This window comes from Mus caroli, unplaced genomic scaffold, assembly GCF_978045245.1.
Source record: "Mus caroli unplaced genomic scaffold, Mus_caroli_1 scaffold_11, whole genome shotgun sequence".
Classification (NCBI taxonomy): Eukaryota; Metazoa; Chordata; class Mammalia; order Rodentia; family Muridae; genus Mus; species Mus caroli.
Window position 1 is genome coordinate 3,053,882 of NW_028227266.1, and position 22,247 is coordinate 3,076,128.

Here is a 22,247-nt window from a genome sequence, read left to right on the forward strand (position 1 = left end):
TCCAGTAAACTTTATAGTGTCAGAGAATTTGATAACTGTGAGGAAAAAGTAATCAGTATTGAATTATTTATATGTTATGTGATACTGAACTCATCTGTCCAGGCACCGTGTTATTCATTTGATGTTCAAGGTCAAATTCATTTAGTCAATTCTGCACTAGATGCTGCATGTGGAATGTTGAATCAAGCAACCATATTCTGACTCTGTATAGTTTTGGAAAGAACAAGCTAAAAACCAATAATATCTACATGGAAAATGCAAAGTATAATGTGTATTTAAGGAACAAAAAAGTTTACAATGGACATAAAAGATGATGTCTGTCAAAGGGACGGAAGATGGTTTACTGAAGAGGAGCTGGAGTATGCGCATTGTGCAAGGAATATCCTGAAGAAAGTAAAGGCTTGGATGATTGTAAGGAACTCTGTGCAGAGGACAGGAAAAAGGAGGAATTCTGCCTGTCCTTTATAGGAGAATCCCACCCCACAGAGGTAAAGCACTAATCATCAATGCTAATACTTTACAACATGTCAAATGAGGAGTGTCAGAATAGTATGAGAAGGGGAGACAGGGTGGAGAACAAAAAACAAGAAGAGTTATTGATGCAGACCACATTTGAAACATCGGAGGGAAATAGAGAAGAGCATATACACTCCTGTCACTCCTATAGCTGAGGTAAAATATCCTGACAAAAAAGCAACATAAAACAGGAAAGGGTTTAGTTGGTCTAAAATTTCAACTTTGAAGACAAAATAACTAGTTTCATTACATCCACAGTCAAGAGTGGAGATGCTACCTGCTTGCTAGCTCACCCAGATCTCTTTCTTTATACATTCAGGGTCTAGCCTAGTGAACTGTGAAGCTCACAGTAGGCTAGATCAATTGACAATTGAGATGACCCTCCACAGGCATGTCCAAAGGCCAAAATGATTAAGATAATTCTTCAACTAAGATTCTTTCTAGGTGATTCTAGTTATTGGATGTTGACATTTAAAACTATCACAACATACCATAACAGGTGGAATGGATGAAAGCTAGGGACACAGACTGGTATGAACTCAGCTGACTGGAATTTATCCTAAAACAGTAGTTGCAGGACACTTGTGTTATTACTGACAACGAGGGAGACGATGTGAGCCAGCAGAATAGAGACACCTTATTCTGCGGATATTTGCTAGCAAGACTATATGCCACAGATTTGACTGGGGTGTCATATGAATCTAGCTTCACAACTGAACTCTTGTTCAGCTAAGGGAGCTAGAGCTAACCCATCTTCTTCAGTACTATGGCGGGTGAAGGTGAGGGTTATTCACATATGGACTAAAATACATGCCTTTTCTCCAATATATTCTGAATTTCATTTATTTTTATTGAAAGGCTTTATCATTTCCTGTCAACTCATGAGGAATACCACAGCTTTTATTTGCCAAGGCCTCAGTCGTGGAAGTCAGGGCAAAGGAACAGAGTTAATGTTGCGGCTGAGCCAATGCGATGGCACATGATAAATTTTCCATCAAAAGGCCTAACAAATTTATGTATTCTAGCTTCCTTCTAAACTTGTCATGTCATAATTTTTTTACAACTAAACATTTAACTATGAAATAAACAAAAAATTCTACTTCTCATACTATTAAACATGGTCATAGTATGGGAATTATTTGCATTAGTCTCAAAGAAGTTTCAAAATTCTGTGACAAATTGAGATAGTCCCTGGTTTCCACTGGTTTTGATTTTATTGTCTGGTGCAGGAAGTGAATGTAGAGTATCAATATCAAATCACAAGAGAGTAACTCGTGTACATCATCCTGGCTTTGTGATTTCATAAATTATTTGACTATTTACTGGCAGACATGGATATGTCACTGGGTATAACTGCATTTTAAATTGTATTACATTTTTTATCATTTTTTTCTGTATCCTACCACGCTGCATTCTTCATACAGGCATTACAAATGATAGTTAAACACCCAAATATGTTCCACCTACTCATATCTGGAACCATTGAAGAGACGATTTCAGGTTGAAATCAAGTGAATAGCTGTCTTCTTGCCGTGACTTAATTTACACATACCAAGTTATTGCAACTGAGTCCCAACTTGCTTCTTTTCCTAAAATATGAGCAATTACCAGAAAGTATAATCATACTTGCTATTATAATACATTGAGATGTAACAAAAAAGGTACTTTGGTACTCAGAAAAATTTGGTATTCAAATGACAGTAAACGTAGCACTAAACCTATGCATCTGCATGACTATCTAAGAATGACTACAAATTATGCGCTATGTAATTTACTTCCTAAATTACATAGATATATGTACAGTCAACATAAGCAATGTCTTTCCTATGTTATCACATGTTATGTTTCTCCTGAGATATGTATATGGTCAGGTATAGTGAAGAAAGTGTTTTAACCCATGCAGATCATCTTTCTACTCACTGCAGTATTTCTGACCTTCGTTGCTGCCTGTCCAATCCTACATATCAGAATGTGTTATGGTTCTGTGAACTGCCCTCCACAGAATTCTGTGTTTAATCCTTGCTCCTAGCTGGTGGCATTGCTTTAGAATGTACTGTTTTCAAGGGGCTGAGGTCATGGCTCAGTGAGTTAAGTTCTTGCTGTGCAAGTGTGAATACCTGAGCTCAAATATATAGAAGTCACATAGTAGTCCAGCATGCCTACTTTGAGATGAGGCTGGACACTAGAGAGTCACAGAAGCCCCTGCGCTAGTCGGCCCGTGCTTATACCAATGAACAGCAAGGAGATTTTTATCAGTCAAGGTAGAAGGCAAGGACTCACACCTGTAGTGGGCCTCACAAAGAGGCTGTGCAAACACAGTCATATACATGAAGTAAACACATGCATGCATGCATAAAAAGTCAATTGATAAATGTTTAAAAGTACTGGCTTTAGGAGTAAAGTGTATCTCATTACTAATCCAGCATGTTTGACTTATCTCTGTGATCCTGCTATTAGTTTCTGTTCTATTAGTCATGCTGAAATTAGCATGTTTCCCTGAAAGAAAACTGTTACCTGAAAAAGACTGTTAAATCCTATCATATGCAGCCACTGGTGTGTTAGGCTGGAAAGCCTATGCAAATCCTATGACAGGTGCTGCTTCTGCAGTGATGAGGAACCAGCATGAGACTCCAAGGAAGTGAGAGTCAAAAACAGGTGGACTCAATGGAGCCTGAGACCAGGAGACAGCTGTAGCACTCTTTACCCATTATTTCTCCTAACGATTTTAGCTCTCATTGCTGAGCTTATTGCCTATTAAAATGGTAAAAAAATTATTGTTTAAAGTCTGAATAAATCATGGATAAGGCATGGAGGTACACACCTTTATTCATAGAACTGGGAAGGTGAAGTAGAAAGATTGGGAGTTCAAGGCCATTATATAGTGAGTTCAAGGTCAGTCTATGCAGCTACAAGAGACCTTATCCTCCTATCTATCTATCTATCTATCTATCCATCCATCTATGTTTGTCTGAGCTACAAGAGACCCTACTCTCCCTCTCTCTGTCTCTATGTCTCTCTCACTCTCTCTTGCTCATACACTCATGCACTCTTGCTCTTGCTCTGTCTTCCTCTTCAAAATAAAAAACAATGATAATGACAAAACAGTACGAAAGCACTGGTAATGTGCTGACTTTTCTGAACTTATGATAGGCTTCCACAGTGGATATGCAGAAAACCCATTTCATCACACAGAAATTACTCTTACCAGTGGTTGCTTTGAAGCAGAGATGAGACTGTATATGTAAGTCATTGAGCTACGTTCAGAGACTGAATACTTATAAATCATTCAGCTACATTCTGGGCAGTGTAGCAGTGATATGGTTGTGAAATCATGAAACAACCACTGCACAAATGATACTTGGTAATAACCCCTTTGTGGGGTGAAATTTTCCTGCCTGTGTGACTGTTCTCAGCTTTAGGCTTGTAGCTGCAGTGTACAGGTTGTGACTTAGGGCTCAGGCTCTTAGCTATTTTACTGAAGACCATGAGCCAAAGCACTATGTCTGACTTGCTGCACTGAATGATTATGAGATGACAGAGCCACAAACTCCATGTTATTTGTTGCTGTAGATCATTGAATGGTTTAATTTTTACTTCAACAACTTAATATTTTCTCTTTGCATTTAATGTTCAGATAATATGCTATGTTCTAGCAGATGAAATAAAAATGTTACCAATATTTATAGTTTCATTTCTTCAACATTATTATATATTGTAATGGATTTCCAAATGTATCTGTTGGAACCAGTGCTGATTTTTTTTTCTGTGAATGAGAAACACTAGGATAAAAGTAAGGTCCTAGGGCATAGGGATAAATATCCTCTTACTTTAGGTCACTAGGTACCAATTGTGAGGGAGATTGCACGGTCATAGATAGGAAAATGAGTTCAATATCAGTCTCAACTCAATAAAGTGAAACCAAAAGCCAAATATAGCATATAGAATCTAAATAAGAATACAGAAACTGCAGAAGATTGGACAGGACACAAGAGAACGTTGGAATAGTCCTGGGTTCTAAGATTCAGAATGTGGCAGAATTGTTGGAGAAATGTCTGGGTAGATTATAGTGCAGCTGAGAAGTTACTGATACTTTGTTCAGCATTAAAATGATTGCTGATCTAAATAAATCAAAGAGATGGGTAATAGTGCTTGGGTTACTTTTCTGGAATTTTCTGGGAGATATTATGGGGTGAACTGAGTTTTGTTAAAAGGTTGGGAGCAGAATAGATGCACATAACATTTTAACATTTTTATCTTGAATTTTTTAGAGTCAAGTACATAGTTCAGATTTTGATACTATAAATGTGATCTTCCTTCTGGATTAAAATATAAACTAAGACTCTATACTCCTTCCATCTAAGCACACAAAGACTTTCTGATGAATTTCATTTGTTTTTGATTTAACAGCTCACACTTTGCTCTAGTTAAGTCTGCTTTGAAAAGTACTTCCAGAGTCAGGTTTTGCTTCTGAGAGGCTTTGTACCTTGAGCTATAGATTTCCTTAACTCCCAGATCTTCCTTTGTAGTGTTGACATTACTAATTGCACAAGATTATCATGGGGAATTACATGCAGTAGGCAAGGGAAAGCCACTTATCAGAATGCCTGGTACATAATAATTGCCCCATAAATGTTAGCTATTATTGGACCACCAAAGTAAATTATTTGGTCCAGGGATAAGTCTATGTGTATTGAGTTTAGTTATCTTACGTTTAACCAGATAGATAGTTTTCAATACCTATAATTCATTGTTACTCTTCTGATTAGAGTAACCTTGAGTCCTTGAGTTGGCATGAGCTTATAATAAATAATATGTAAACAATATGATTCAGAAGTTAAGGTACATTATCAATAGTCAAGGATCAGAACTGACTCCAGCAAATTTCACATGAAAAGGAAGAACACTTTCTCCTATTTATTGCAATTTATTTACTTGTTTGTTTGTTTGGAAAGAGGATAGTTTCAGGATTATCTGTGTCAAGATTCACACGTTGAAGTCAGAGGAAAAATTCTGATATCCTTTCTCATGTGACAGTCTCTTGTTCATTGCTTCATATGCCAAAATAGCTGACTAGTGAACCTCCAGGAGTTCTCCTGTCTCCAGCTCCCATCTGGGACTGGAGTACTGGAATTGTAGAGGCATATCAATGCTTCCAGTTTTACATTAGTGTTAGGAAACTCAGTCATCATCTTTATGCAGCAAGTAACTTCCCTAGCCATCTCTCAAGTCTCACCACATCCAATATATACAAAGAACTCAAGAAGTTAGACTCCAGAGAACCAAATAAACCTATTAAAAATGGGGTACAGAGCTAAACCAGGAATTCTCAACTGAGGAATTCTGAATGGCTGAGAAGTACCTAAAGAAATGTTCAACATCCTTTGTCATCAGGGAAATGCAAATCAAAACAACGCTGAGATTCTACCTTACACAGATCAAAAACTCAGATGACAGCAGATGCTGGCAAGGATGAGGAGAAAGAGGAATTGCTGGTGGGATTGCAAGCTGGTACAAACACTCTGAAAATCAATCTGGCCGTTACTCAGAAAAGTGAACGTAGTACTACCTAGGGACCACCCAGCTATATCACTCCTGGGCATGTACTTGGAAGATGATCCAACATGTAATAAGGACGCATGCTCCACTAAGTTCATAGCAGACTTATTTATAATTACCAGAAGCTGGAAACAACCCAGATGTCACGCAAAACAGGAATTGATTCAGAAAATGTGGTACATTTATACAATGGAATACTACTCAGCTATTTAAAACAATGAATTCATGAAATTCTTAGGCAAATGATGGATCTAGAAAATATCATCCTGAGTGAGGTAACTGTCACAAATGTTATATACTCACTAATAAGTGGATTTTAGGCAAATAGTGTGGAATACAACTCACAGACCACATGAAGTTCAAGAAGGAAGACCAAAGTGTGGATAGTTTGGTCCAGTGAGGAGACACAAAGAGTGGAACAGAGACTGAAGGAAAGACCATCCAGAGACTGTTCCACCTGGGGATCCATCCCATATACAGTCACCAAACCCAGACACTATTGTGGAAGCCAACAAGTGCTTGCTGACAGGAGCCTGATATAACTGTCTTCTGACAGGCTTTGCCAGTGCCTGACAAATACAGACATGGATGCTCTAAGCCAACCATTGGACTGAGCCCAGAGTCTCCAATGGAGGAGCTACAGAAAGGGCCCAAGTTGCTGAAGGGGTTTGCAGCTCCATAGGAGCAACAACAGTATGAACCAACCAGTACCCCCAGAGCTCCCAGTGACTAAACCACCAACCATAGAGTACACATGTAGGGACCCATTGCTCCAGCCGCATATGTAGCAGAGGATGACCTTGTTGGTCATCAATGGGAGGAGAGGCCCTTGCCCCTAAATTCTTTAGTACATAAATGAGGACTCTGAAATCCTAAGATAGGTATTTAAGAATTTAGTAGCTATATATTAAGATAGATAGTTCTTTCTATTCATGATACATTATATCTAAGGGTTTTTGGCATTATTGATACAAATTTGTATTTCAGAATAACATTATTGTTTATTAAACATAAGTATCACTTAAATCAAGCCATCAACAATACACAGTCTAAGAAAATAACACAGCAGTTGTGAACAAGTAATAGGAGGACTGAAGATGCTGTGATTATGTTATAGTTTGTCTGTATTGGTTGAATAATTGTGACTGGTTGAAAGTACATATCAGTGTGGGAAGCAGTGTTTGCCTGGGTTCCCTATGACGTCTTCATAACAAGATTAGAGAGCCAGTGATTTTCAACATCATGTCAGCGGTGAAGAGAGGTCAACTGGTGGATGTTCTAGCTGTCTGAGGCAATGTCTCCCACCTCTTTGAGGCTGTCTGTTATAGAGCCAGTGCAGTCATCCAAATCCAGGGAGGGAACCTCAGCATAGCACACTGGTTTCTTTGTCAGTCTGCCTAAGCAAGCTGCAGTATATTAAGTTTCCATTTGCATCTGCATAGATGAGTGCCTACTGATTATCCTCCCTATTAGAGGTTTCAACAGCCTGCTTGAGCACCCCCACCTTTGAGGCCTTCAACCAGCAACTTTAACCTCTTTGACCAGGCTCTGAATTACAGGCTTCAAAGCCATCTTTGTGGGAGGACACAAATAATCTGTGGTTGGAGGTCTGCTAAATATGGAGTTCAAAATCCCTAAAAAATGCAAAGAACTACAAATACTGAAACAGAAAATAATGCCCACCATGCAGCAAGGCAATTGTGATTTGAATTCTCCTAGTATTCCACAGATTTAATGTACAGGCCCCACAAGCCTGTTCTCAATTCAGACACTTGCTCCAAGCCTCAGGATACCTGCACTACTGGCCAACTGGCTACTGATACAAGTGTCCCTGTACACAACCCGTCAGGCACTCAAGGATACACTGTATAAGAAGTTTGATACTGAAACATTAAAATTAAGAATGGCAAAATATTAAGACTCAGGGGGTATGTCCTGAAAGGTTTCACATGTTCCTTGGTTACATTCTCTCCTGGGGAAGCATGTGTGTTCAGAGATTTTACTCTGGTCTCATTATGCAGGCTTGATTACCTAAACCTGTAGCAACCGGGAGTGACTATCCAGCCAACTTCTCTCAGTCTTAGACTTTGGCACCTCTAGTCTGACTTTCCATGGCAAAACACCTCTTTAACCACATTATCTTTCTGAAGTGTCTTATACACATGAAGAAACTGTCTAAGGACTCCACAATAAATTTTGCCATGAGCATAGATGTAAATATAGTCCCAGGAATCTCATCATGAAAACAAAGAACTTCTTAACCACTTGAGAATGGCTAGAGTCTGGAGTCTATTTGCAAGAACCCAATACAAAGACCAAATATATTCCCTGTTATAACACATTAAGAAAATACAACACAGATTAGATATGTTAAAGTCAGACAAAGCCAGAAAGAGAAAGTTCTTAGGTTTATGATAGAAAAAAATCACTTTAAACTTTTTATTTATCAAATTGTAAGGGGCCCTTGAACACTATTAGAATCTCTTCATTTGTCTCTTTCATTCTTTTTTTCAACAATATTTACTGAACCCTTAGTCAATACTGTTAAACTTAATAATTTGTATAACATAGTAAAGCGAAAACATGAACTGTCTGAAGTTATTCTCAGGTTTGATTCTAGTCAAGTCTGAGATCATTGGTTATGTTTGCCTCTCAAGAGTATTGGAGGAAATCCCCAAGGTTACAAAGTACTGGACACTGGGAGCTGCAAAGAGTTCAGGAAAGCAGGCAAAATACAAATAAGACTTGGATTTTTTGTTGACCTGAGTTTACCATTTGGTCTTATGTTTGTAAACTAAATCAAGAAGTACTTTGAAATGTCATGTTGTAAATTATTCAGTTTTGTGTTTTCTTGTAATTGGAACAACATACTAATTTTTACAAGTTGTGACTACTAACAGAGAGCAATCACCTCACAGACTTGTACCAGAGAGAGGAGAACATTCAGGTGACAAGCAATGGCCATGTACAGAGTCCTCGTTTCCCAAACAGCTACCCAAGGAACCTGCTTCTGACATGGTGGCTCCATTCCCAGGAGAAAACACGGATACAACTGTCCTTTGACCATCAATTCGGACTAGAGGAAGCAGAAAATGGCATTTGTAGGTAAGAGAACATTATTCTTTTTAGTGTTCTAATTAAAGTGGGAGAATGTGAATTAAAAACATGGATTCAAATATTCTTAAGCTCTTTGGAATTACCCAAGACGTTTCTATATTAATCACTTTCCACACTTCAGGTAATTTAAGGGAGAAGTGTTCATTTTGGCTCATGATTTGGGGATATCATTTCAGTTGGAGTGTCTGGTCATATTTTATCTCCTGTCAGGAAGAAAAGAGGGATAGATGTTGGTACCCTTACTCTTCTCTCCTTTTCATGCAGGATAGGGACCTAGCTTAGAGAACAATATCATCATCTTTTAGGGTAGGTCTTCCCATTCAAACTAACCTAATAGAGATTATCGTCCACAAGAGTGGCCAAAAAAAAAAAAAGTCTCCTGGATGGTTCTAGATTTTTTTTCAGGTTTTTAATCAGTATTAACAGGTATAAACAAATTTAAAAGGTGTTATGCTGGCACTGCAGAAGACCCACAAAAATGTACACTTCCCTCAGTCACAATTGGGTGTTTCTCTGAATAACAAAACAAAAAACAAAAATCAAACAAACAAACAAACAAAAAACCCACAATGGATTCTGGGACTCTGAGCATTTCCAAGGCCCAGAAAAGCCTTTGTGAGCATGTATATGCATCTACTTCAGGTCCCCCAGAGCTACATACTGTAACTCTGGTGAATGTCTGCCATCAGCACAGAGAACAAAGCCCCTGCTTGCTTCAGCACTTGAGGAAACTGTAAACCATGACGAGAGATGGTGACAGAGAACCAGGTCAGGGACTTCCTGACACTTCCTAAATAGGCAGGAGGAAACAGAGACAACCTCAGGATATATGTGCTCATCAGATGTTTTTCCTGATGGGGCAGAAGATGAAAGCAGGCTAATCACCCTTCCTCATTAGCATGCTTATCAGAGAAAGTCCAGGTCTTTGTTCTTTGACTTGTTGGCTCTCTGCATCTTACTCCCTAAATTACCCTGCAGGAGACTTGGAGGGCGGGGGACTTTTTTGTTTCTCTTTGTGCTTTCCTGGCTGTACTCTTTCTGCAGTGCCAGTTAACTTCTGAACAGTTTATTTTCCTTTGAATAATAAAAGGGGGTGCATCCGATTTGGTTGTCCTTTGTTGCATATTTATTATACTGACAGTTTTTATTATGCTGCTGGGTTTTTTCCCCAGAAAATAACAGCATTGACTATTATTTTCTAGGACCATATATGCCAGAAAGCAGAGATGAATATGCACGTGGAAAGCTAGTTAATATTTACAATGAGAATAAACTAAAGCTGATCTTGTGTCTTTTTAACCTTGAAAGAGAGAACTAATTTGTTGTTTTGCTGACAAAAGAGGGAGGAAAAAGACAAAAACAAAGAAAATAAAGTGCTATTTAAAAATGTTAAAGGTAATAGCAAAAGTGGTAATGTAATCTGTTTCCATGTAGGATATGTCTGACATTGTCTTAGCTTCCTTTAGAGCTGCTGTGGTAAAATACGCTGACAATAGCAACTCATGAGAAAAAGGGTTCATTTTGGCTTACAGTTCAAAGGTGCAGTCTGTCCTATCAAGGGAGTTAAAACAGCTGATGACATTGTGTACTGACTAGTTTTGTGTCAACTTGACACAGCTGGTGTTAAGGAGCTTCAGTTGAGGAAATGCTACCATGAGATCCAACTGTAAGGCATTTTCTCAATTAGTGATCAAGGGGGAAAGGCCCCTTGTGGGTAGGACCATCTCTGGGCTGGTAGTCTTGGTTCTATAAGAGAGCAAGCTGAGCAAGCCAGGGGAATCAAGCCAATAAATAACACCCCTCTATGGCCTCTGCATCAGCTCCTGCTTCATGACCTACTTGAGTTCCAGTCCTTACTTTCTTGGTGATGAACAGCAGTATGGAAGTGTAAGCTGAATAAACCCTTTCCTCCCCAACTGCTTCTTGGTCATGATGTTTGTGCTGATAGAACCTAGTGGGGAAACCCCCACCCAATTCCTGATTCGGCGTGCACCCAAAAAATCACGAAGGACCATCTTGATGTAATTACATGAGAACGTTTAATTACGGAGCTCCAGACCGACATGCATCCCACACAGGAGATAACCAATGTCGGCCACAAGGCTCGAAAGCTAGGGGTTTTTATGAGGTAAGGGGCTTAGGGGTGTGGAATTCAGCACAGCGACATACTATTTATTGGCTTATTCAAACATCAGCAGAAAAATTACATGTACGTGCAGGGTGCCAGAGTTCTGTGAGTTGCTGACTCAGTTTAGGTAGCCCTGTTATGTTTTCACATTCCCCTTTATCTTATGATCAAGATGTTCCCAGGAATGTTTTAACTACGGGGCATACCCAGGTTTGTTTTCTTTTTTCTCAGCCCCAGGCAGCCTCTAGGCTCACAAACAACCAGCAATTTCTGAGTACTTTATATGACTTACAGGTCTTGAAATTTCATCTTTCTTTCAGTGCAGGAATAGAAACCCTGACTAAGACACATTGCAAGGCCAGTCAAGAAGTGGGGACTAATGTATGCTGGTACTCAGCTAACTTTCTTGTTATTATTCAATCAACGACCTAGGACAAGGGTGTGACCTCTGCAATGAAGGTGTTTCTCACCTTAACTAACCTGATAGAGATACTTTCCCACATGCTTGCCTAGAGACCTCTAACCCTAATGATTCTAAACCTCATCAAATTAACAATTGTGTATTGTTATAAACAACAAATATGTGAGATTGGGAATTTTGTTTTTTCCACTCCTAAATATTCTTTAACACCTGCTGAGTGTCCTACATTTTAATTTAATTCTACATAATCACTTGGGCTTTGCATCCAACTCCACAGGACAGCCCCACGAGTTTCCCCTTTGTTGAATGCCAGGTAAATGTCTCAGCCCTCCCATCTTCTGCTCTACCAGCAGTAATCAGGCCCACAATACCTCCTAAGCTTTGAAGAATTGATATCACAACTTACAAAAATCACAGAAGGCCTTGACTTAATTCTTTAGCGGTTTAGTATAAAGGACATAGCTCAAGAAATTGACTACTGAAGAGAGAAACAAAGTAAAGTACATGGAAAGAGCACTGTCTCCAAATGTGTTCACCAACCCAGAAGTTAAGGAGATTGTGAAGAGTTGCATATGTGACTGATCAGCATGGATGGTGAGGAAATGCAGTCTCCAGACCCTCTAGTCTTTAGTACACCTGGAACTGAAATTCTAAACTTAGAATCATTCTTTGATCTTTCTGGAGGTGCTGCCTCCATCTTGAATTGCTCTGGGGTATCATTGAAAGTTCATCATTGTCATAAACTGTGCTGAATAACAAATGAATTTCTTCTTCTATCACTTGAAAACTCCAGAGATGTTAGCATAGAGCTAAAGAGCAGGACCAGATACATGTTTTCTTATTACAGAAAGAAAACCACTGATGAGCTGGGGTTTTGGTCCTAGGCAATATTCAAACATATATTAGGCTGGGTCATTTCTGGACCTTTCATCAATTCAAGTTGTTTCTTGAGTTTTCCAGAATGAAGTGGAATGATAAGAAGATGAAGGATATAAATCAGAGCCAAGTCCAATGGTTCTCCCCAGCCTGGGATGCATACTCCATAGGGACTCAATGAAAAATTACACTGAATTTTTTTTTAAAAGTGACCTAGTATTATTAAAAATCAATTAGATTCATTTTTGTCAACTATATATGATTTACACATATTATATAAAAAATAAAATGCAATTGATTTCTTACCATCTGCCCCTAACCTCACTGCTGTGTATATTGCAATACCTTATTAATGAATATTTCTCAGTGTTTCTTACCTTCCAGCCATATAAGCATCAAATAATTAATTTACACAGCACTCGGGAGATATCTAGCTGGTAAAATTATATAAACTTCTTATTTTGTCCATAGAGAAACTGAGGCAAAGGATATAAGGGCCTCATAAATCACTGCCAGGGATATTTAGTCAGTATATTATTATTCCTAGCTGTCCTTTATATATTGTCCTTCCCAATTTAGTGAAAACCTTGCAGTAAGCAAAGGCAACTAATTCAAGTGGGCTTTTCTGAACATTCAGACCTTATGTTCCTTATACTTCTTCCTTCTAGCAATCCTAATTGGAAAAAATAAACATGTGAGACTTATGAGCCTCTTTTCACTGGAGTGATGATACTTGCTGTGACTTTTAACACCTGAAGTCACTTGGGGAAAGGTGGAGATAGGGAGTAAGAATCTTGATCAACTGAAGGACAGATTGTTTAATGGATCTTTTAGAAAAGCCCAAGACCTGAGGAGTTCTAGGATAGAATAAATGTTCTATAAAGAACGTAAGTATGTCTCTGAAGGTATATTAAGTTAGAATGGGTGAAGGAACCACAATGATCAACTGGGTACACAGAATAATAAGTGGCTATGTGCTGTTGCTTAGGGTCCTGGGGTTCTGTGTTTCTGTGACCATTGATAAGAATGGTCCTGTGTTAATGTAGAACTCATTCACTAACCGTTGTAACCAACTAGCAGTTACTGATTAACACACATAGTTCTTTATATTATTTGTCTTTCTTTCTGAAAGAAAAAAGTCATGTGTAATCATGTGGTCATTCTAACAGACAATTTTTTAAAGAAAAGAGACTCCTTGGTCTATGAAGATGTCAATCATGTAATTCTTAAAGAAGCCTTGGTGTGCAAATTGATTCAAAGTGAAAAGTGTTTTGCAAGCTCCTACGGTGACTACTGGGACATGTATCTCAACCTATCTTTAAAATATGTTAGTAGACAACAGCTATTTGTTTTTCCCAGAAAATATTCTAAGGGTCATGTTCTGAAAGTTCTTTTTAATTATATAGGGCACTGTAATTGTCATAATGGAGGAAGTCAATATTCTCTCAAGATAAAGTGTTGAATTTCAAATTTGACAAACATTGCCTAAACTAGTTTTTGGGTTTCACACATTTCTATAGGTTCTTGTCTTCAGTTAGTTGGAAAGTCAAAAGATATCATGTGTAAGTCTCAATTTCTCAGCAGCTAAAGTCAACTTTACTAAAACCATTAATAAAGTCTCACACTTTAGGTATGACTTTGTGGAAGTTGAAGAAGTCTCAGAAAGCAGCACTGTTGTCAGAGGAAGATGGTGTGGCCATAAGGAGATCCCTCCAAGGATAACTTCAAGAACAAACCAGATTAAAATCACATTTAAGTCTGATGACTACTTTGTGGCAAAACCTGGATTCAAGATTTATTATTCATTTGTGGTGAGTAGCTAACCTGCCCTGGCTTCATAGAGCATAAGGATCATTTTCTGTGATTAAATACAGTACTGTAAGGATAATGTAGTTCCTTACTACATGAGTATTTCTTCCCTCTGGACAGAATCTTAAAGAATGCCTGTGTTTGTAAGGAAAACCAGTGGATCTATTATGTCAAACTTAAGGGCATGACATTTGAAGGAAAATTAGAAGATAGAACTAGGAGTCTATAGTGTAGTAATTCCAACCAAAGCAAGATAAGTATATAAAGCCAAATGTGTGGTGGTGGTGGTGGTGGTGGTGGTGGTGGTGGTGGGGTGGTGGTAGTGGTGGTTGTGGTGGTGGTAGTGTGTGTGTGTGTGTGTGTGTGTGTGTATTAAACATGTTCTAAGAGTTAAAACAGAGAACAAAACATCTCCCTTTGGTTTGAAAGTTGTTCACAAATTGTATCATAGAATGAAAATCCTGCTGATTTTAGCTTAAATAATGCCCAAGAGTTGAGAAGGGCCCATGTTGCTGACCAAGAGACTGAGGACTAGTAAGCATCTTAAAGACCATAAAGTCCTACTTTGGCCTCAATAATCTGAATTCTGTTTGTTATACTCATGCTTACTTATAACTGGTGTTCTAGTTTCTATCTAAACTTCTTAACAGCCATTTTCAACATCAAATGTTTCTGAGTGTTTGGAAATATTCAGCCTCATAGTGGGCTAGAATCTAAGTTAACCCTAGCTGTTGGGCCACATATGGTCATGAATCTTCAATTCTTTTCCATTCATCTAGCATAAAGGATGAGTGTCAAGAACATAGTCTCTAAATGGCATCCATTTGTTGAGTCTTTTTGTTTTTACTATTTGAATTGAATTTAGAAAAGAAAAATGTTTTGCTGTTTTTATCATATAATATTTTCTTGTATTGTTCTGCAATGAAAAACTAGCATATACTGACACTGGTTCAAGATTTAATTTGGAAACAATCCATCCACCATGCTTAACGTTATTGGAGACTTGGTGGTGCTGTGAAGCATTGAAATTAAGAGTGAGTGCTTAGTTTCTCTGTTTCTTTCCTTTTAATGTATATACTCAGTGATACATCTTCTAGCAATTGTTTGCAGGCAAAGTAAACTTTGTAAATTCAACTGGTGATGGGCAGACTGGCTAAGCAAAAGATCTTTTTTCTCTTAAAATATCAAGGACTGCTACTCTAGGGTATGTACCTTCTGTGATGCCATGTCCATGATTAAGAATTGTCCATAAGTCAGAGACAACTTATTTCTATTTATTTATTTTCTTACTTACTTACTTACTTATTGTGTGCATGTATATGCACACTTGTGGAGGTGTACTCGCCCATCTGGGTACTTAAGGAGATATATGTTAATTTCTCAACCATACGTTTTAGATTTTTATTTATTCTTTGATAATTTCATACATGAATATGGGGTGACTAAGTCATATACATCCCTAGTTTACTCTTCAACTTCTCCTGGATAGCCCCCAAGATGCTCTCTCTTGCTCTTGCTCTCTCTCTCTCTCTCTCTCTCTCTCTCTCTCTCTCTCTCTCTCTCTTCCTTCTTCTACACTCTCCCTTCCCTCCTACATCTTACTGAGCTGCATTACTACTGCACGTATTCATTACTGATGCACATATGGTCATGGATGTGGGGCATTATCCACTGCACAACCTCCTCTGAGCTACACCACTGAAAAGAACTGTCTCTCCCATCAACTGTTAGCAGTACCTCAGCTAGAGTTGCACCTTATGATCTCCTTCATTTGCCAAGCTTTCCACACATGGTCATATATCTTCATTTCTCATCAATTCATTTAGATAAAAGATGAGTGTCAGCCGGGCGTGGTGGCGCACGCCTTTAATCCCAGCACTCGGGAGGCAGAGGCAGGCGATTTCTGAGTTCGAGGCTAGCCTGGTCTACAAAGTGAGTTCCAGGACAGCCAGGGCTATACAGAGAAACCCTGTCTCGAAAAACCAAAAAAAAAAAAAAAAAAAAAAAGATGAGTGTCAAGTAGAACATAGTCTCAGAACGGCATCCATGGGGGAGATGGCTTTTCTCCCTCAGCATCCTGCAAAACACCTTTTGCACCATGAAAGCTGGAAAACAGTGGGGGAAGCTTCTAGGTCAGTGTCAGTTTGATGTCTTCATGTTTATAAGCAATGTATGTGATGTCTTCAGCAACAATGCCTTACTACCTAGTTCTAGTGAGAAACCAAGAATATAGTCTGTATTATTTGGGTGGACCTCAAATGGGGGAATAGAGATGCCCTCCCCTGTCCCCAAACCCAAAAACTTGATACATACATCTCATACCTGGAAGTGGGCTTTTTGTTTCTTTGATTAAAATCTGTGTCCTGTTTGGGATATACTGACTGGTCAGTAGGTCTCCGAGATTCTACTGTCTCTAACTCTCCCCAGAACTGTGCATACCAGCATAATTGGCTTGTATATGAATGCAAGGGATCTGAACTTAGGTCCTTATATTTACACAGCAAGCAGTTTATCCACAGAGTCATCTCCCCAGACCATGAGATATCTCATTTCTCATACCACTGTTGCTAAGGTAAAACAACTATGTAATACAAATATGATCTTTCCAAATAATGAATGCAACAATGTGAGATATTAGGGTTTATAATACAGACTCTGTTCTTTCTCTAGCCAATGTTAATTGGGTATTAGCTGTGTGGGTTCCCAAAAGCATCACAGGAATTGAACCATGAAAGAAAAGAAGGAAACTCACTTTAACCCAACTTAGTAAATGCTGGTTAAATCTTCTAGAGAGTCTAACACCAGGAGATTTTTTTTTAGCATATTTATATACAATTCAATTAAAAAAAAAGTTTCCTGGTGTAATAAAATCCCAGTGCACATGAAGACATAATTACATCAAAACTCAATTCAAAGTATATGTGACCACAAAGATGGATTCTATAGCATAATCACCTATGTCCTGATGTGGTCGCTCTGATGTGGTCACTGACTGAGGTAATGTAGGTATTAGCAGGCTATAAATTACACATGACAGCTCACCCAAGGATAGGTTCTATTGACTAAGAAACAAAGCCGAGTATAAAGGTCTAGGAAGAGAGATCATAGGCATTTGCCTGAGGTCTGGCTCTAGGAATAGTAAAGGTCACCAGGTCATTACCAACATTTACTCCCAGCCTTCATTTCCTTCTCTGAAGAGTCAACCGTGTGTGATTAATGCGTGATCAATGGACACCAAGACTTTTGTGCTTCCAACAGACAGCCTTCATAGTCTGATGTCAATTGTGGCACATTGACCCCTTCATTTATCTCAATTTCTACAGAAAACTACATAAGAAATGGAAATATGCATAGGGCTGTTGTATTTTTCCTATTGATCTCTCAGTCAGATTCACTGAGGTGCCTTTTGGATCAAGTTTCTGCCACTAAATATGGACAACAAGGACTAAAGAGTTTGGAGACTGCCAAATGCAAAATAAGTTCAATGTCTAGGAATCTAGAAACTTTAGACAGGTGGCTTTTTAACAGAATTCTTCTGTCTGATTTTTTTTTCACTAAGTTTAGAATGTCTCATGTGTCTTGAACATGGTGTGTAGAAAAAAGCATTTTATTTCTATGTGTACTTTACTTGGAGAGACTTTGTAAAGCATAATTTGAAGCAGTAAGTGAGCTTAGATGTAAATTAAATGTAAATTAATAGGAAGATGGTGGGTTTAATGTATTCAGCTGCTAGCAAGCATAGTAATTGTCAGGATGCAAGCATTTCTGAGGCTAAATGAAGCTGTTTTGTATCCTCGTATTTAAATAATAGTAGGCATCCTAGAAACTTGAGCCTTAGAAATTGCTTTCAAGGAGGCAGCACACCCCTGTGAAGTGGCAAAAAGCTGTGATGAAAAGCAGTGGTGTCCTTCAGAGCTCCAGCTTTCTGATTTGTGCCTCCTATCTGGTGTCTTTGTCTTTCTACCTCAGTGACTGTCCACCAGGGCATACCTTCACACACAATTCTTCAGGCAGCCTCTGAAGCCTACTACTGCACACTGTAGGTTCTTGGGGATCTAAAGACTCAATGAACTGGAATTTAATCTACACGTCCCATTTTCATATATTTTTAAATGTCCAAGTTATACTTAATCAAATTTTATTATATCGGGTTATAGAGGACAACAAATGGGTGACATTGAAGTAATGTAGTTTGTGTTGGGAATGAATCTTCCACATAAGCTTTACTTAATGTGCTTAGGATTCAGTCTTCTGCCTTTCTCCCCAGCACCTGTCATAGTTCCCTTTCAGAGCAGATAGGCGAACAGTTATTCAATGAGTCCTGCTTTGTATTGGAGGCAACTTTCACTGATGCTGATTGTGTGAGACTGAATGAGGTTTTTGCTTTATGCATATAACAGTGGTGTTATAAGATTTTTGGAAGGATGCTATTGCTTCTCTCATTACCTTCATAGTCAGTGCTCAATATACTTTAGAAAATCTTTCTTTTCTTCTTTCTTTCTTTTTCTTTTGATCTTTCTTTCTTTCTTTTTTTCTTTCTTTCTTTCTTTCTTTTATCCTTAGTGGTTTTTTGTTTGTTTTCTGTTTTTTTTTTTATCACATATAGTCTAAAAGGAGTCAAACTGAAAAAGGAAACTTCAGTTGAGAAAATGTCTCTATCAGATTGTCTAGTAGGCAAAAGATTATTGAGTATTTTCTTAACTAATGATTTACTATTCCAAGTGTCATTCCTGAACAGCTGGAATAAGAAATCAGTTGGCACAAGATAGTAATTCTATTCCTTCATGACCTCTTCTTCAATGCCTGCCTCCAAGTTCATGTTTGATTTCCTTTCCTATCGTTCATAATGTACTGTAAGATATAAGATGAAATAAACTCTTTCCTCTCAAAAAAAAAAAAAAGAGTAGTACAAACATTTACTCCCACATGTACTCTACACAATGCCATGTACCAGAGGGCTTGTAGAAATGACTCTTCTCTGAGAAACTGTGACTCCTTAAAGAACTGCATTGTTCGACTTCCTTGTACTGTCTTTCTCCTCATTCCCCTGCACTGAGGAGAATAAATGGCTTCAGGGGGCATAATTAAGCAGAATGTATGATGCTATCAAGCATGCACAAGATGCAACTCTCTAAATAAATGAGGCCTGCCCGCCTCCAATCTAAATTGTGGTGGAGTGAACAAAATGGGGTGCATGGTGCATGTACATGGTGTTGTTTGTGGACAGAGACAGAGAGGATGATGTATGCCTATGAATTTCAGCTCTGCTATTTCTGGCTTCAGTTTCCTCAACTCCACAATGAAAATGATGTTTATGAGATAAGTTTTGATGATTGAATTAAGTAGTTTTCATAAGACATTTTGCATTGGATGTCTTATGAAAACTAATCACTTATGAATATACTAATCACTCAAATGCTTGTTATTATAGTTATCATCAATGGTATTACTACCATATCAGGTAGTATGGGAACCTGTTCTTGACAGTGTATATATTTATGAATGTGTATTGCATTCTGTAGTGTGTATATGTGCATGAAGATGTGGAGTGTGTGCACACATCTAAGTGTACATGTTCATACTTGTGTACTCTGAACATATTTAACTTTCTTTATCCAAGGAAGAAATATTTTATTGAATGTTATAATAAATACAAGAACTTTAAATCTTATGGTGTAGTATTTACACATGTGTGTTTAATACTAAGAAATTATTTTAATTAAAAATAAACGGTCTTTGGAAAGTGACTCAAACCTTTTTGTCCTGTTAATAAGGTTTGTTGTATTTCATATATTGAAATGTGTTAAAGCCCACTATTAACACTTTTGAAAACTCTTTTCAAAAGCAATTTTATTAGAGCAGTCCCTTAAATCTTACTCCTATAGTGAATTAACCTCAAGTGAATCCATTAAGAATCTCAAAAGATTAAAGCTCAAATAAATCAAAGATTTGCTTACAAGTAACTGCTAACTATCTATAGAGAGGAAAAGAATGAGTTAGAAGAACATGAAAACATGGAGAAGGAAGAGTGATGTCCTAGGTTAAATAAGATTAAACACTTTATTATAATTCCATATAGTTCATTGATAACCTCAAAAGTAAAATTATCAACAGTAAAAAGATAGACACCTAATTCTAATTGTAAGATGAATTATTTTAATGTAATATTTTATTAATTCTTTGAAAATTTCATACAATGTATTTTAATCATGTCTGATCACTCCACTGAGCTATTTTAAAAAATAGTAAAGGAACATTGTTCTCTTTTCTTTAGAATTTGTGGCAATTGCATCATTTGCAATTGCAATTTGCAGAACTATATACAACTTTTACAATACTCTGAATATCTTCTTGTGTTTGGCCATTTACACAGATTTGTCAAGCATGAGTAGTGACATCCACAGCAAAGACTCTTCATTCCCGTCTTTCTCCCCGAACACATTTTCCTAGAAGTTTGGAGCTTTAGAAACTGTAGTATTGCTTCTTTTTATTGGGAGGGAAGAGCTAAGTACAGCTTATTTGAAGAACCAATACAAACAGATAAAAGAAAGCAATGTGCTGCGGATTAAGGAAGGTCTCAGACAAGCCAGGGAGTAAAAAAAATGATTTGAAGCAAAATGTCAACTGAAATCTGAAGCATTAGAAGGCAGTGATTCAAGACTGTAGGAGCAGAATAGACACAGCAACAATGTCTAGAACAGAGGGAAGCAGTGTTATCCCTGAGGTTGTGGCAATGTTTTTAGTTCCTTGGCTTCCCAGATGCTGAAAGAAGAGAGGTGGCAGGACCACAGTTAACATCTTTCCGTTAGGTAAAAGGGAGGTAGAGTGAGCTTATGTGACCTATAACACAGTTTACTCAGGAGGGTCCCAATGCCTGCTTGGGCTACAGAGTGAGCTCAAAACCAGCTTGGGGAACTTAGCAAGACCCAGCCTCAACAAAAGCAAGAAAGCAATAAGAGAAAGAGAGAGAGAAAGAGGAAGAGAGAGACAGACAGACAGAGACACAGAGAAACAGAGAGAGATAGACAAAGAGACAGAAACAGAGAGAAAGAGATGAAGAACAGGCTGAACTGTAAGTCAATAATAGAGCATTTGGGGCTGGTGAGATGGCTCAGTGGGTAAGAGCACCCAACTGCTCTTCTGAAGGTCCAGAGTTCTAATCCCAGCAACCACATGGTGGCTCACAACCATCCGTAACGAGATCTGGCGCCCTCTTCTGGAGTGTCTGAAGACAGCTACAGTGTACTTACATATAATAAATAAATAAATCTTTAAAAAAAAAATAATAGAGCATTTGCCGACCATGTTCAAGACCCTGGGTTCAATCCCTAATACTAAAAAAAGTGAGAGAACAATGAAGAAACTTTCTTATCCTTACCCATGGCCCATCCTATTTTAGATACATCTTAAGGTAGTTTGTTTGTTTGTTTGTTTATATGGAATAAAATAGCTAAACCAGAAGATCAGGTAAGACCAGACACCAAAAACAAACAAACAAACAAACAAACAAACAAAAAAACTAAAGAAAAAAATGATTGTGATATTGAATAACATTGACAGAAAGAAAGCCAGGGATGTGGCCATGGACAGACACAGTAGGAACAGATGCTATCCCCAAAGTCCCCAAGCCAACTGTGCTGAACCATTAAGTTAGATCCTTCTATAAGCTGGTGACACAAGCCTTTCTATAAGCAGGCTTATTGCCCAAGCATTGACTAAACATGGAAGGAAATTGTCTTCTTTAGTGTTTCTCAAGTGTCCTAAACTCTCACTAACTTTAGAGGGTCCTCTGAAGGAGGAGCTTTCTCTTCGGGAGCACGGAGA

General features: G+C 38.1%; 1 protein-coding gene across 3 annotated transcripts in view; it reads left to right on the forward strand.

The window, feature by feature from the left end:
- The window catches only part of Pdgfd (platelet derived growth factor D), a 243,813-nt gene that overhangs the window by 142,775 nt on the left and 78,791 nt on the right, over positions 1-22,247 (forward strand). For 2 of the 3 annotated variants that reach the window (XM_021172114.3, XM_029482009.2), the window contains 2 exons: positions 8,991-9,177; positions 14,245-14,425. In XM_021172114.3, coding sequence (XP_021027773.1) covers positions 8,991-9,177; positions 14,245-14,425 — 368 coding nt within the window. Of the gene's footprint in view, positions 1-8,972; positions 9,178-14,244; positions 14,426-22,247 lie in introns of all 3 variants that reach the window. The other variant, XM_021172112.3, reaches the window with a different exon arrangement.